The sequence below is a fragment of the Solea solea genome, chromosome 2, assembly GCF_958295425.1.
Source record: "Solea solea chromosome 2, fSolSol10.1, whole genome shotgun sequence".
Classification (NCBI taxonomy): domain Eukaryota; kingdom Metazoa; phylum Chordata; class Actinopteri; order Pleuronectiformes; family Soleidae; genus Solea; species Solea solea.
Genome location: NC_081135.1, coordinates 9824534 through 9837301, shown reverse-complemented (window position 1 = coordinate 9837301; position 12768 = coordinate 9824534). Strand labels below are relative to the sequence as shown.

Genomic DNA, 12768 nt, shown 5'->3' with positions numbered 1-12768 from the left:
ATATTGAGTCTGGATTCATGGATGGATCTTTGTTCTTGTGTTTGCTTCCAGCTAAAGATCTTGTATCATACATAGATTAGTGATTGTGATGCGTTTATATTAGTTGGGAAACACAGACTAGAGGTTAATTTTCACAATCATGCACAAAAGCCTGCATGTGTGCACTTGTGTCCTGCACTTTTGACTCCTTACTAAAGTGCGCCACTTAGTGGCTTCCTGCAGTACCACCAACCTATAATGGGAAGAAAAGAGCATCACTGAAATTATTTAGTTTCGAGGAACTTCATTTGTCCCCGAAGTGCAATTTGATAAAAGCCTTTTTTTTTTTAAAAAAAACAAAAAAAAACAATACAACTTTATTGGGTAATGTGCAATTAATGAGCGTCAATTTTTGGTCTGCTGGGGCCACCGTAGCAGCTCTGTGCCGCTTGTCATGTGATGTCAAAAATGTCAACATCACCATCACCGTGCGTGCACTGCACTATGACATCAACTATTTGCTGCTGACAGTTGTTTTTCTTCATTCACAAAAATACTTAGCTTCATTCTTTCATTTCCTTAGTGGTAACTTGATGTTCGGCATCTTTTTTCGTGGCTGTCTCTGCAAAGGTATGTCGTTTTATCATAGCTTAGCTTAGCTACCAGGAAGTTGTTTTGCTAGTTACTATTAGCGGAGATAACGTTGGCTACCTGCTGGCTGCAGTAATAGACTTTTAAATGTTTAGTAACACAACGTGCACTATCTTAATAACTCGTTTTACAGCAGTTACACGAAGCACTACTGGAAATGTGTGTTGACATGTAGTTTTGCTAACGCAGAGCTTTGTGTGAAACGTTGCAGGATGGCAGTATCTCACAGCGGCCAGTCCTCCCTTGTACACAGCTTAGCCAGACTGCTCCGAAATGATGGTAATGTTCCACTTTCTGTACCTTCAAGTGAATAACATACATAAACGTTTAAAAGCTGGGCCCTCTCATAAATAATGACGTGCTTCTGTCCTGACTCCTGGGCATTCCGTGCGGTCAAGCCAGCCTACGCTACAGAATGTGTGTTAAAGCAGACACAAAGGACGAAAACAGTGTTTACAGTCTTAACACAGTTTCAGTTTATCAATGAAATACTGTCTAACTAACACTAAAACACTAAAAAAGTGTATAAGCTGCACACTTTCATTCAGAGGGGGAAGTCAGCTATATTTTCTGTGGCTTTATTCATGTCAAATTTCAAGCAATTTTAATGTGGAAAGTTTGAGAAGAGGCCAGCTCAACCTTCACTAATAATCTAGGTCAGGGTTGTCAAACGTACGGCCCGTGGGCCGGAACCAGCCCACAAGAGGGTCCAATCCGGCCCGCAGGATGAATTTGTGAAAGTTTCATACTATATACAATACTACATTTTTCAGTTCCAGATACATGTGACTAAATGTTGTGTGCCTTTATAAATCCACTGTGATCTGTGATTTGTAATTAACATGTGTAAATGGCATAATATTGCTGAAATTGCAATTATTTATCTTAAGAAATGTCAGGTTTTTCATAATATGAAAAATTAGGGGTTCTTGTTCATAGGTTATTATGCTATTATTTTACTGCTCCGGCCGACTTGAGATCAAATTGTGCTGTATGTGGCCCCTGAACTAAAATAAGTTTGACACCCCTGATCTAGGTAATTATCTATTTGAAAATATTAAAAGATCCATAAAAAATGATAAAGAACTTTCACTGTATTCTCGTTCCTGAGCTTCCACTGACTTAATGTCACTGTTTCAAGCTATTTTAATTCTCATTATATTTCTACCGTACAGTGGTTCATCACTTTTCAAGGAATTAATATTTTTCATTAGCAAGTGATGGATATCGTTGATGCAAATATAGCTGTAAACGTCTTAGAAACTGTACAGTTTAACCACTTCAAACTGGAAATTAACACATGGAAAATGTGTTAAAAATATCCGTATGTGCACATATTTTCAAGTGTAGGCTAGCTTGATTCTTTTTTCACTGTTAAAGGCTCATTTGACTACAGTCAAACTTCTAATATAAATTGTATAATATAAAATAAATTGTGATTCATTTTATTTATTTTTTTACTGACTGGAAAGGCATACCTTAGAGTAGTTTGATCATGTAATTTATGTTCATTCTTGTTGGAGTTAAATATAACCTTGTGTATATTCCTTGGATTTTAACTGTGTTGTCTTTTCTACGCTCCAGGTGACTTGGTGCTGGACGGCAGCAGCACGCTGACCTTGCCAGCCTCCAGCTTGCAGCACCTCACCCGGCTGTTTGAACAGTATTTGCTGTCCAGGAGCCAGCAGCATGGCTTCCTGGCGCTGCCTTCCCACCCTGCTGACACTGCTTCCCTGCTGCAGCTGCAGTTCCTGTTTGACATTTTGCAGAAAACTGTCTCACTCAAGGTGGGCTTTTGACAACAGGTCAGCTGTTCTGTATTGGTCAGAATGTCTCACGGAATCTGTTGGAGCAGGAGGCCTTAATAAACTCTCCAGTCCAAGAACAAAACCCCAAAAAATGTCTGTCATCATCTTCAGTCTCTTAAAATCTATTTGTATTACGGAGGCATGAATTAGTGATGTTGTTTAGAGCATGTTATGTATTAATTATTATTGTGAAAATGTAAATATCTGGCCTCAGTGTACCAATTGAATCTGATCAGTCAGGACAAGGATGTATTGCTGTATCGATGTGTTTTCCTCTTCTCTGAGTCCTTTCTCATTTTATCTTTGAGGTGTGTTTGTTTGGCAGGTATGAACCTTGGGTGACTTAATATGTAAATTTTCTCATTCAGCTCATCAACCCACCAGATTTGAGACTTCAGTCTATGGTGAAAATCTTCCCGTTCAAGTCACTGAAGTGTTTGGAGGTATAAAACTCTTTTATCACGGCCCATTGGTCACATCTCTATGTACTGATTCTATGAGAATATATATTATATTTGACTTCAATACTCATTCCTGAATGATACTTTCCTTCCATACCAATTTAATGAAATTGGTCGGCTTGATCAAGTTGTTCTTGATGTCCAGCTCTAATGACCACAAATTGTGTTTCTTCTTCTCCCTCCGCCTCACCAGCTCAAGCGAATCCCCCCACACTGTCTAGAGGGACTCAGAGGAGTTTACTCCCAGTTAGAGGTGTTCACCTGCTCAAAGAGCCTGTGCTCCCTGGAGGTACTGCCATGTACTGTCAGCTGCACTACATTTACCTTATGGCAGCAAAAGTCAAATGTGTGTTTGTTTGGTTTGCTTTCTAGGAGCTGCTTTCTCTATGTGGAGGAGACCTGAGCTCTGCACTGCCTTGGCTTGAACTACATACCCTGAACTTCAGCTACAACTCAATCACCTGCCTTGACCAGTCAATTGTGAGACACACACATGCACAGGCATGCTCCGTTAGTGGCTTATTAGCTGACTTTGTCGTCCTCTGACTCCAGCTTTCTCCGCTCTGTCTTTTGTAGAGCTTACTGAATGTCCTTAAATCTCTGGATCTTAGCCATAACAAGATCCAAGAATGTGCTGAATTTCTAAAGGTATGCTTGGTACCACAAGTTGTGAAAATGTAATTTAACTGACATTTTATCCTTGTTTTTATCCATTCTTCTGCCCTTTTGGCCTTTCTTTTATTACCACGTTGCTTTCTTCCAGCCCCTGAGTGAGCTGGAACACTTGAACCTTGGCTACAATTGCCTGCAGAGGGCGCCAATGCTGGCCCTGAGTGCCAGGACCAAACTGCTCACACTCATCCTCAGGAACAATGAACTTGAGACTATAAATGGTAACTAATTTTATGGCTTTTTTTTTAGACAATCAGGGCCTAGTCAGATCTGATAGTCTGATATTATAGTCTTTCTGATAGAAATATTCAAAAGAAGAAAGTAAAACAGGATGGTAATCACTCCCACTGTTGCATCCTTCCATTTCTCTTACATGTTGTTTGTCTTGATAGAAGGAACATTAAACATCCCTATAGCTGCTTATTTATTTTGTCTAAAGGAAGAAACACGTCAGACTGAAATTTGATATTTTAGCTGAAGGTTCCCGTTGGCTATATTTTTTGTATGTCTCACCCAAATTGTGTTTCTCTCTATAATTAAACAGGTGTAGAGCAGTTGTCTTCACTCCAGCACTTAGACCTCGCCTACAACCTCCTGTTAGAGCACTCTCAGCTGGCTCCTCTCTCCTTGCTGCACTGCCTCAACACAGTATGAAATCACTTGTTTTATCCTCTAAATTCCCACTGTCGTAGTGGGTGCAATGATGTCACGTGCTTCATGTGAGACAGAGTGCTGGAAAATGTCTTTTTTTTTTTCTTCTTGCAGCTTCATCTGGAAGGCAACCCACTGTACTTCCAGAAACTGCACCGCACCTGCACCGTCCGACATCTCTCCCCAAAGGCCGCCAATCTTAGTGTGAGTAACGGTTCTAGTTAAAGATTGAAGCAGATTGTAGTCTTTAGTCTTATTAGATTGGAAAAACATCAATCTGAGTCAATGGTGATAATTGACAGAGAAACAAGGCATGTCATTGTTGTCATGCTTTGTTTTAGTTTTGCCGCATAACTAATGTTTTGGTTTCTTTCCAGCTGAAACTCGATGGTATCCAACTTTCACCGTCGGAGACATCAGTAAGTTTTTCACTCCTCGTATGGGCAAGCTCACTTGTTCACCTCTAAAATGGCAACTACACACATGTACATAATCGTTTAATCTGTCAATTATTTACTCAATTCGGTTAGTTTGGTAATGTTGAAAAATGTTGATCAGTGTTTCCCAAACCTTGAAATAATGCTGTTCTCAAAATAACCTAAAATATTCACATTTAAGAAGCTAAAAACTCAGAACTTGTTTAGATTATTCATATAAAACACTTAAACTGATAAATTATTCATCCAAATAGTTAGGGTTATAAATTAATAATCAATTATCTGTTGCAGCCCTAATGGCAACTCACAAATCTCATTCACCTCTAGATCATGTATCAGTTTTTTTGACCCCCTGTGATTTGAGCTTAAGGACATGCTCCCTCCCATCCTCCCACTGTTTATTTTCTCATATTAGAGTGTGGTACTCGTAATATAATTACCTATTTATTCCAAAACACGCAGCCTCAGTATTGATATCTTTCTGTCTGAGTCTCTGAATTTGATATTGGAAAACAAGAACACCTGATACCATCCAAAAATCCCAAATATCACGTTTCACTCGGTAGAGTCTATAAAAAATGTAAATAAAGAGCAGCTACAGCATTTTAACTGGGTCATGTTGTGAGGTGTTCATTTCTTCTGACATGGGAGCAGAATCATTTTGTTACACAGTTGGATCATTACTGATCGTTGCTGTAGTGGCTAGGTGGTAAATGCATGTGCACAAAATGTGTTGTTGAGAGGTTAGTAGTTTAAAGATGTAAAAGCGGTATTGAGCCCATTCTACCGTTCAAACTTTGTTTTGCAGGTGCTGCCTAAACCAGGTCAGCTAATTGTCCAGGCCCAGAAGTCTCTACCAGCTGCCATGCCACCAGAACGGGGAATCCAAGAAGTGTCCAGTGGAGCCGGGGAACTCACTGACAGCCTGGCAGTTGGTGGCGTGGCGGTGTCATGCTTTCGCAAAAAGAAATCCAGGGTAAGAAATCTGCCCCAGAGTGTATAAAGATGCGTGTTACTTGTTAAGTTTAATTAATGAAAGCTGTGATATCATTTTGTTTTAATTGTGTTCCAGAGTAAGGTCAGAGTGCGCAAGGCCAGCATATCGGAGCCCAGTGATACAGATTACGTGCCTCGACATCTTCCCGCCTCACAGAGTAGGTTTTCAATTAACTTTTACCCAAGTTTTCTACTTGTAGCTTCAAGTGTTTGCATGTAAACATGTTCCTCCTCTTCTAGGTCTTGTTCTTCCTCACCAGGAGGAGATTGAGCGGATGTCCAGCTTCAGAGAGCAGCTCGGGGAGGATTGGCTGAGGTACCATCACCATTTAGATGGAGGTTCCCCCTCTGTGACAACTATCATCGCAAACCAGTTTAACTCTCAACATCAAAATCTCCACAACGGCTTCAGTACTTCCACACCACGTCCGTCTGCCAGTGCGCCATCCCTGGTCGTCCCTGTGGTTCTCCCCCCTCCGCTTCTCTCGTCTGAGACCATGCTGAGTACTTCTGACGTGGATGGAGACCAGGATACAGAGTCCACGCTACAGTGGCCCATTGAGAGCACTCAGCACATGGAGTCCACTTTGGAGGACAGCACGGTTGACGGTCAGATTAGTCAGGGAGTTCCAAGCTCTCTTGGGCCAAGTCCAGATTCCCAGAGGTCAGCACGAACAGGAAGTGGAGACACTAAGGAGGAAGAAGAAGAGGACTTGGGAGGTAGGACTCGCCAGTTTTTTTGTTTATCGAAATTCAGGTTTTACCTCCCCAGTGTGTAAATTGTAGGAATTTAAATCATCTAAATAGAAATAGGTAGAAATTGAGTCAAACAGAAGATGCCAGAAGAAATCTTAAGTAATAGAGCATTCTAGAACATCATTAAATGGGCCTCTTGAGCCACCTGAACTATTTTTTAACCCTTTTTTTTCATTGATTTAGTGTTTGGAAGCAAAGAAAAAAAATACAAACATAAACACAAGACATAAAAAAAACAATGTAACATGGCAAAAAGAAGAGAAATACCAAATAAGACCAATAAACCACACCAGACAAGCAGATCATTAAGCCAAGAACAAGAAAAAAAGGGTGCAATTCAGGTGTGGAAGGTCAATGCATTAAACACAGTTGCAGCATTGATTTATATTTGATTTTATCTATTTACATTCATATTTCTGGCATAAACTCACCCGAAATAGTGGACATCTAGATACGTTAAACAAGGTAAAGGATAAGCGATTACTCAATTACACTTATACGTTTAAATGGACCCTGCACATCCTTTTTTAAGACAAACTGTTTTTGTTCTCCATTTTTCTCTCTGACTTTCTTTCTTTCTTTTTTTTACCTCAGTGGACCTGTGTCACCCACTTCTTGTGGGGGTCCTGTCTGAAAAAGAGGAGGAAGACAGCAGCAGTGGCGGCAGCGAGGAGAAAGACAGGAGGAGAAGTGAGGTGTTTCTGCGTGTCAAACAGGGTCTGGTGCTGGAGGTGGACATGCAGCGTGGTCAGGAGAGATGCCGCCTGGAGCTGAACAGCCTGGCCCGGGTTGAGACCACCGAGGCTGCGTGGAATCGTTTAGTAAGAGCATGAAAGGAAACTAATGTATGGTTTATGATATGAGTAAGAAAGTTGGAAAGCAGTTTTTAGATGAATTTTTTCTCCTTTCACATGGGTATTAAACCTGCGTTTTCAAGTATTATGCATCATCATATTGTTGCCACTAATTTTCCAGTAAATATTTGAACCATAGTAAATCTCCTCTTCTGTCTTTGGGTAAGGACACGGAAGAGATGCTTCCAGCTGTGGAGCTGCATTTCGACTACATCAGCAGGGAGAAGAGGAGGCGGCGCTATGTTCTGCTGGATGATCACCCAGATCAGGCACTACAGGTTAACAACACACACACACACACACATTGTGTGCAAAGGTCACACATAGACTTTTAGAAGAATAACCCTCATTTAACGAACATGAAAATAGAAATAGGAAATGTAAACAGAGAAAGCTTTCATATAGTGTTTAAAAAACTTGTGTAGATTGTCTTCATTGGTAATTAGAGGAGAAACAAGTGGGTAGTTTAAGTTAATACATTTTTAACAATGAGGTTTATGTTTTCGTTTAACTCATTGAGTTTAAGACTCTCCTTTACAGCAGTGGCAGCAGTACATACAGGTTATGACACGGATGCAACCAATTCAATCATACACCAAACTCAAGTGCGATGTGAAAATAATAAAATATACATAAAATCTACTTAAAATAATATACTCAGCAGTTTATCAATAAGATAAATTAAAGTGACTTCAGGTGAAACATCTAGAGCCAATCATGGTGGAGCCAACTCTGTTGCTGTGGCATGTTTTTCCATGTCATGAATCATAGTCACTGTGTTCATGATGTAAGCGCAGAGGTTGCACACCTTACTCTTAAACAACAGATTATATCTCTGATCCTTTTCATTGAGAGTTGCTCCCTGTGTCTTTAACACTGTGTAAATATCTTCTGTCAGTACACTCTGTACCAGGTTTACTGTACCTCATTTTTAATGATGTCTCCTTATATTGTGCAACATCATCTCAGTGCCAAACGACACATTAAGTAACTCTGATTCCAATATGTTAAGAGTTTATTCAGTGTTCATCACCCTGCAGAAGTGATGAGCTTGCTGACTGTTATGTTACTGTTTTTTCTGACTAGGCTCTAACTGATGTGCTGACTCGTGTGGTGGAGGAAAACCGGCGGCGAGACTCCGAGCTCCGCCCCAGCTGCATTCACCTGCAGTGCCTCCGCTGCAGGTCAGAGTTTGTGCTTCAGCATCCGGGCAGCGACGAGGAGGGTGGAGAGACGTTGCGGTGGAGGGGGTCTGCGATGCTGCCAGAGAGTGGGGACAAGCTGGAGGGGGAGGAGCTGATGGTGGCAGAACATGATGGTGGCGGCAAAGGTGAGAGTGACATTGCAGTGCATTTGGAGAATTATTCTCTCTTTTCTCCATATTCAGTTTGTATTTGTTTTATACAAGGACAATACCGAGCAATCAGCATACAAACTGCAAGTTTTAAATTTATCTACATCTCTAGTGATTGCCAAGTACATTTACCCATATAAGGAATTGTGCTTGATGTTGTAGTGCATTTAAATAGAATAAGATACAATCAGAAAATAAAAATAATAACCATAAAATATAAAAAATGTATACAGTAACACAAACACAAAATATTTACATAAGGTGCAGTGGGTTAAAAGGAATTATTGTCATTATTTTTTTATATAGGTTTGCGTTAATGTGACGCATACATTTACATGTGTTAATATTAATATAATGTTGGCTGTATTGTCGGCTGGCTGTTCATGAGACTGACAGCAGAAGGGAAGAAGCTGTTCTTGTGACGTGAGGTTTTAGTCTGGATGGACCGCGGCGTCTTGCCAGAGGGGAAGGGTCTCAAAGAGAAGATGTCTGGGGTGAGGGGGTCAGCCATGATGTGATCTGCACCTCCGTTTGAGGTCATGGATGATGATGATCCCCAGGAAGTGGAGAGAGTCCATGGTTGACTGCACCAGCTCAACGCTCTAAAAACGAGATAGTTGTGGACAATAGAAAAGATGCTGTCAGCCCTGCCTCCAACACTCTCTGCAACTAATGTTAAAGGGATGTTTTTTTTGGAAGTTTGGTTGTATGTAGTATTGCCACCAGCCTTATCAAAGCACAAAGCCAAGCACAATCTATGCTTGCTAAAGAATATATTTGTCACTTTTTCTCTCAATTAAATAGTCTTTTCTGTCTTGGAACTCAAGTTTGTCATCCGCTTGCTCTCCTGCACCGAAGTCCATAGAGAAAGTCAGCAATTTGACAATCACAGCACACAGGAGTTGCTGATCCACTGCTGCCTCCATAAAGTGGCTCAAATGTGTTCTCTTGTGATTTCGGTGTTTGAAATCCTTTGTTCGGATTTAACTCAGTGACACAAACGTACCCGATGAGGCAGCAGCAGACCAGTAAGTCCTGTGTCCCTGTGAGCAACAAAATGCTTATTTTCTCTATGGAATTTGGTGTGGGGAGAAAATGGCTTACAAACCTGAATTTCCTGCCAGAAAAGGCCGTCTAATGGTGAAGTAAAATGGCAAACATATTCTTATGATATCATAGACTTAAGCACGCTTAGATTTTATCATATGAGCCTTTTGTTAATTGACTGAAATCTGTTTTTAATTCTGTCCCTCCTGGCAGCCGTTTAATCAGGAGAGTGAATGTCCGCATCTCAGGCTGGTTCCGTGAAACGGTATCTTTCTCTGCGAAGTTAATACCTCATACAACCACACTTTTAAAAACTCAACTATCCCTGTAGGCATCCTCACAGCTTTCATAGTTAAAATGGACACAGTCACGGTCAAACAAATTCAGCTTTCGCATGAAAACACTTGCTCAAGCAATGTGGTGTTTGGTTTAGTTTATACCGTGTGCGGATCTGTCATCCTCGGATGTCAAAGCATCACACACCATGGCCTTGAATCTGAAAAACCTTCTTGTGATTCATCCCCTCAAACTGAATCACACACAGTTTCAGAATGAGTCACGATCAGCTCCACATCTTTAAAAAATGAAGCACAAGATGGTAAGGCCTTAAAAAATGATCACTTCATTGCTATCGACAGCTGGCTTTGTGGCCGAACACTGAAGATAAGAAGGATAATACACAAAAAAAGGTCAAACAGTTCACCAGTAGAGTTCACTCTGAAGATGTTTATCATTTGACGTCAAAGCATTTCTTCTCAGTCTGGCTCCCATTGATAGTCTGTGCACAGGACTGTGAATTTTCCCAAAACAAACTTTGCTTTCCACTGGACTTGAGTGAAACATCCCGTGAGTTGTCTCTTTTATTGCCAAGCTACCCATTTTGCTCAGTTCCCGTCTCTATAATCAACTGGAGACAGATAATACCCCTCGCCCTCGCAGACACTTCCCAGCAATTCGTCCAAATCTGACATTTGGACGCGCTGAGGCACGCACAGGCAGCGTGCAGGCTTTGTTCGACACATGTTTTAGGGATGTCTTGGAGTAATGCTGTGTTTTGTTGGTGTGCTAAGTCTGCTGCTCTGTGGATGTTTCTGGCAACAAATGACCTTTTCATTAGCGCGTGTCTGAACTTCGACATTGTTTGTCTGTAGGTTACAGAAATACATGCCCTGCAGGAAGAGAAAAATGTGGTGTCTCGCACATATGATACTTGTTAGGAATTAAAGGGGCCATGTTTTCATGCGTTACGGGTCATTTGGCTGTCATCAATCAGCTCTCGAGATGTTGAATGGATGTGGTCGCCAGTAGACAGTATACTTTAAATCAGAAGAGTTCTACATAAATTAGGAATCACTTTTAATAAAGTAATAACTCGTCTACTTTTATTAAAACTGGCATCTAACTCTTCATAGCATGTTTTCATAGCAAAGTTTGAACAAAACACAGCTTAAGACTGGGCGTTGAAAAGCCATTATTATCCAACTATGTATCATGTTTTAAGGGCTGGTTCAGTGTTTTAAGTGTGGTTGTCTGAAGTATTGACACATTATCATCACTGTCTTCACCAATGGCACACTTGCTTTCATGGGATAATAGGGCTGCCAGCAGGGACAAACGAGGAATACACATTCAGTCACTGAACAGAATGGTCACCTATTAAGATCTGTGCCACTTTTTAATGCCATTAAATGACCTTTTCTGGCTGGAAACTGAAGTGTTTGATCTACTCACTCCCCCACACCAAAGTCCATTGGGAAATTCAGTGGCTGCACATAGTTTTGTGGCTTCGAAGTTTGAAATCCTTTGTTTGGATATATTTTAGTGACACACACTTTGCAAATGAGGCAGCAGGAGATCAGTAGCTCCTGTATTCCTGACAGCTAAAAATGCTCTATGTACTTTGGTGCTGGAAATTGAGTAATTCACACACTTTCTAATGGTGACATGAAGTGGCAGACATACACTGAAGATGTCATAGACTTAAGCAGACATGGATTTTACGAGTTGAGCCTTTTGTGAAGTGTCTAAAATCTGTTTCTACTTCTGTCCCCATGCTAGTGTTTAAAGTTAGTGTTGAAAATGTATGAATGTCTATTACAATTATCGCAGGTCGTTTCTCCCTGCAGCTGTTAGACTGTACAACAAGCACCGCTCTCAGTAGACCACACATAATCAGGCTCCTCATTCCTCCCTACCATGTGCAATGTACTGTAAATTTTCTTGTGCAGTATACTTATACTTTCCCATGTTTAACCTTTGTTTATTTATACTCTAATTATCAAGTCCATACTGTGTATATTCCGCAACTGTCTATAATGTACTTTTTTTGGGTAATGCATGTTTATTATTTATTATCTTTTATCTTTACTGTCTTTGCTGCTGTAACAATGTAAATTTCCCCTTATCTTAGAACACAATTGAGCTAACCGTTAAAGATACAGACGTACATTTGTATTGCTGATATACATAGCTTCCATTATATGCATCTTTTCCCCTCAGGACACAGTCATATTTGCCCACAGTGTGGTAGTGATCATGTGGTCGAGAGGACTGGTCAACCAACACCCTACAGCAGTACGCCTATCAATTATTCACCATTGCCTGAGAGTGAAGACGATCACCTACACATAAGCCAGAGCAGTCGCAGTGTCCACAAGGTCTGTCTGCAGGTTTTCTCCACCACTGAAAAGCCACCGCGTATTTCTTTACACATTTTCTCCATAATCACAGGTGGACGGCGACACAGACGCCAGTGTCAGCAGCAGTCCCATCCTGGGCACTGGCAATGCCACTGAAGACCTGACCGCCTTCATCACGGCCAAGGGGGGCTCTTTCTTTATTGGAGAAAGTCCTGGTGATACCTACAGCATCTCCTCCAGCCAAAAGTGCTACAGTAAAGAGGAGTTAGCCGGGAGCTACCACTACACAGCTATCGGTGCGACACCCCCTCAAGTCCATGACGTTCCTGTGGAAAGATCCACTCCAGAAGGTGGGTTTCTCCTCACTTGCTGTATTAAGGCTGCAAATAATGATCATTACCTTCACCTAGGAGGTAATGTTTTTGGCAGGTTTTGTCTATTTGTGAGCAGCACAACTCAAAAC

The 12768-nt window shown here is 41.0% G+C and overlaps 1 protein-coding gene across 1 annotated transcript in view; it reads left to right on the top strand.

Moving 5' to 3' along the window:
- Positions 1 to 429: 429 nt before the first annotated feature.
- The window catches only part of stk11ip (serine/threonine kinase 11 interacting protein), a 30602-nt gene continuing 18263 nt past the window's right edge, over positions 430 to 12768 (top strand). The window contains exons 1-19 of the mRNA XM_058622520.1: positions 430 to 609; positions 842 to 909; positions 2215 to 2417; positions 2807 to 2881; positions 3093 to 3188; positions 3272 to 3379; positions 3476 to 3547; positions 3663 to 3792; positions 4116 to 4219; positions 4337 to 4426; positions 4600 to 4641; positions 5468 to 5635; positions 5732 to 5813; positions 5896 to 6375; positions 7006 to 7232; positions 7433 to 7543; positions 8352 to 8595; positions 12166 to 12323; positions 12397 to 12655. Coding sequence (XP_058478503.1) covers positions 843 to 909; positions 2215 to 2417; positions 2807 to 2881; positions 3093 to 3188; positions 3272 to 3379; positions 3476 to 3547; positions 3663 to 3792; positions 4116 to 4219; positions 4337 to 4426; positions 4600 to 4641; positions 5468 to 5635; positions 5732 to 5813; positions 5896 to 6375; positions 7006 to 7232; positions 7433 to 7543; positions 8352 to 8595; positions 12166 to 12323; positions 12397 to 12655 — 2716 coding nt within the window. The 5' untranslated portion in view covers positions 430 to 609; position 842. The remainder of the gene's footprint in view (positions 610 to 841; positions 910 to 2214; positions 2418 to 2806; positions 2882 to 3092; positions 3189 to 3271; positions 3380 to 3475; positions 3548 to 3662; positions 3793 to 4115; positions 4220 to 4336; positions 4427 to 4599; positions 4642 to 5467; positions 5636 to 5731; positions 5814 to 5895; positions 6376 to 7005; positions 7233 to 7432; positions 7544 to 8351; positions 8596 to 12165; positions 12324 to 12396; positions 12656 to 12768) is intronic.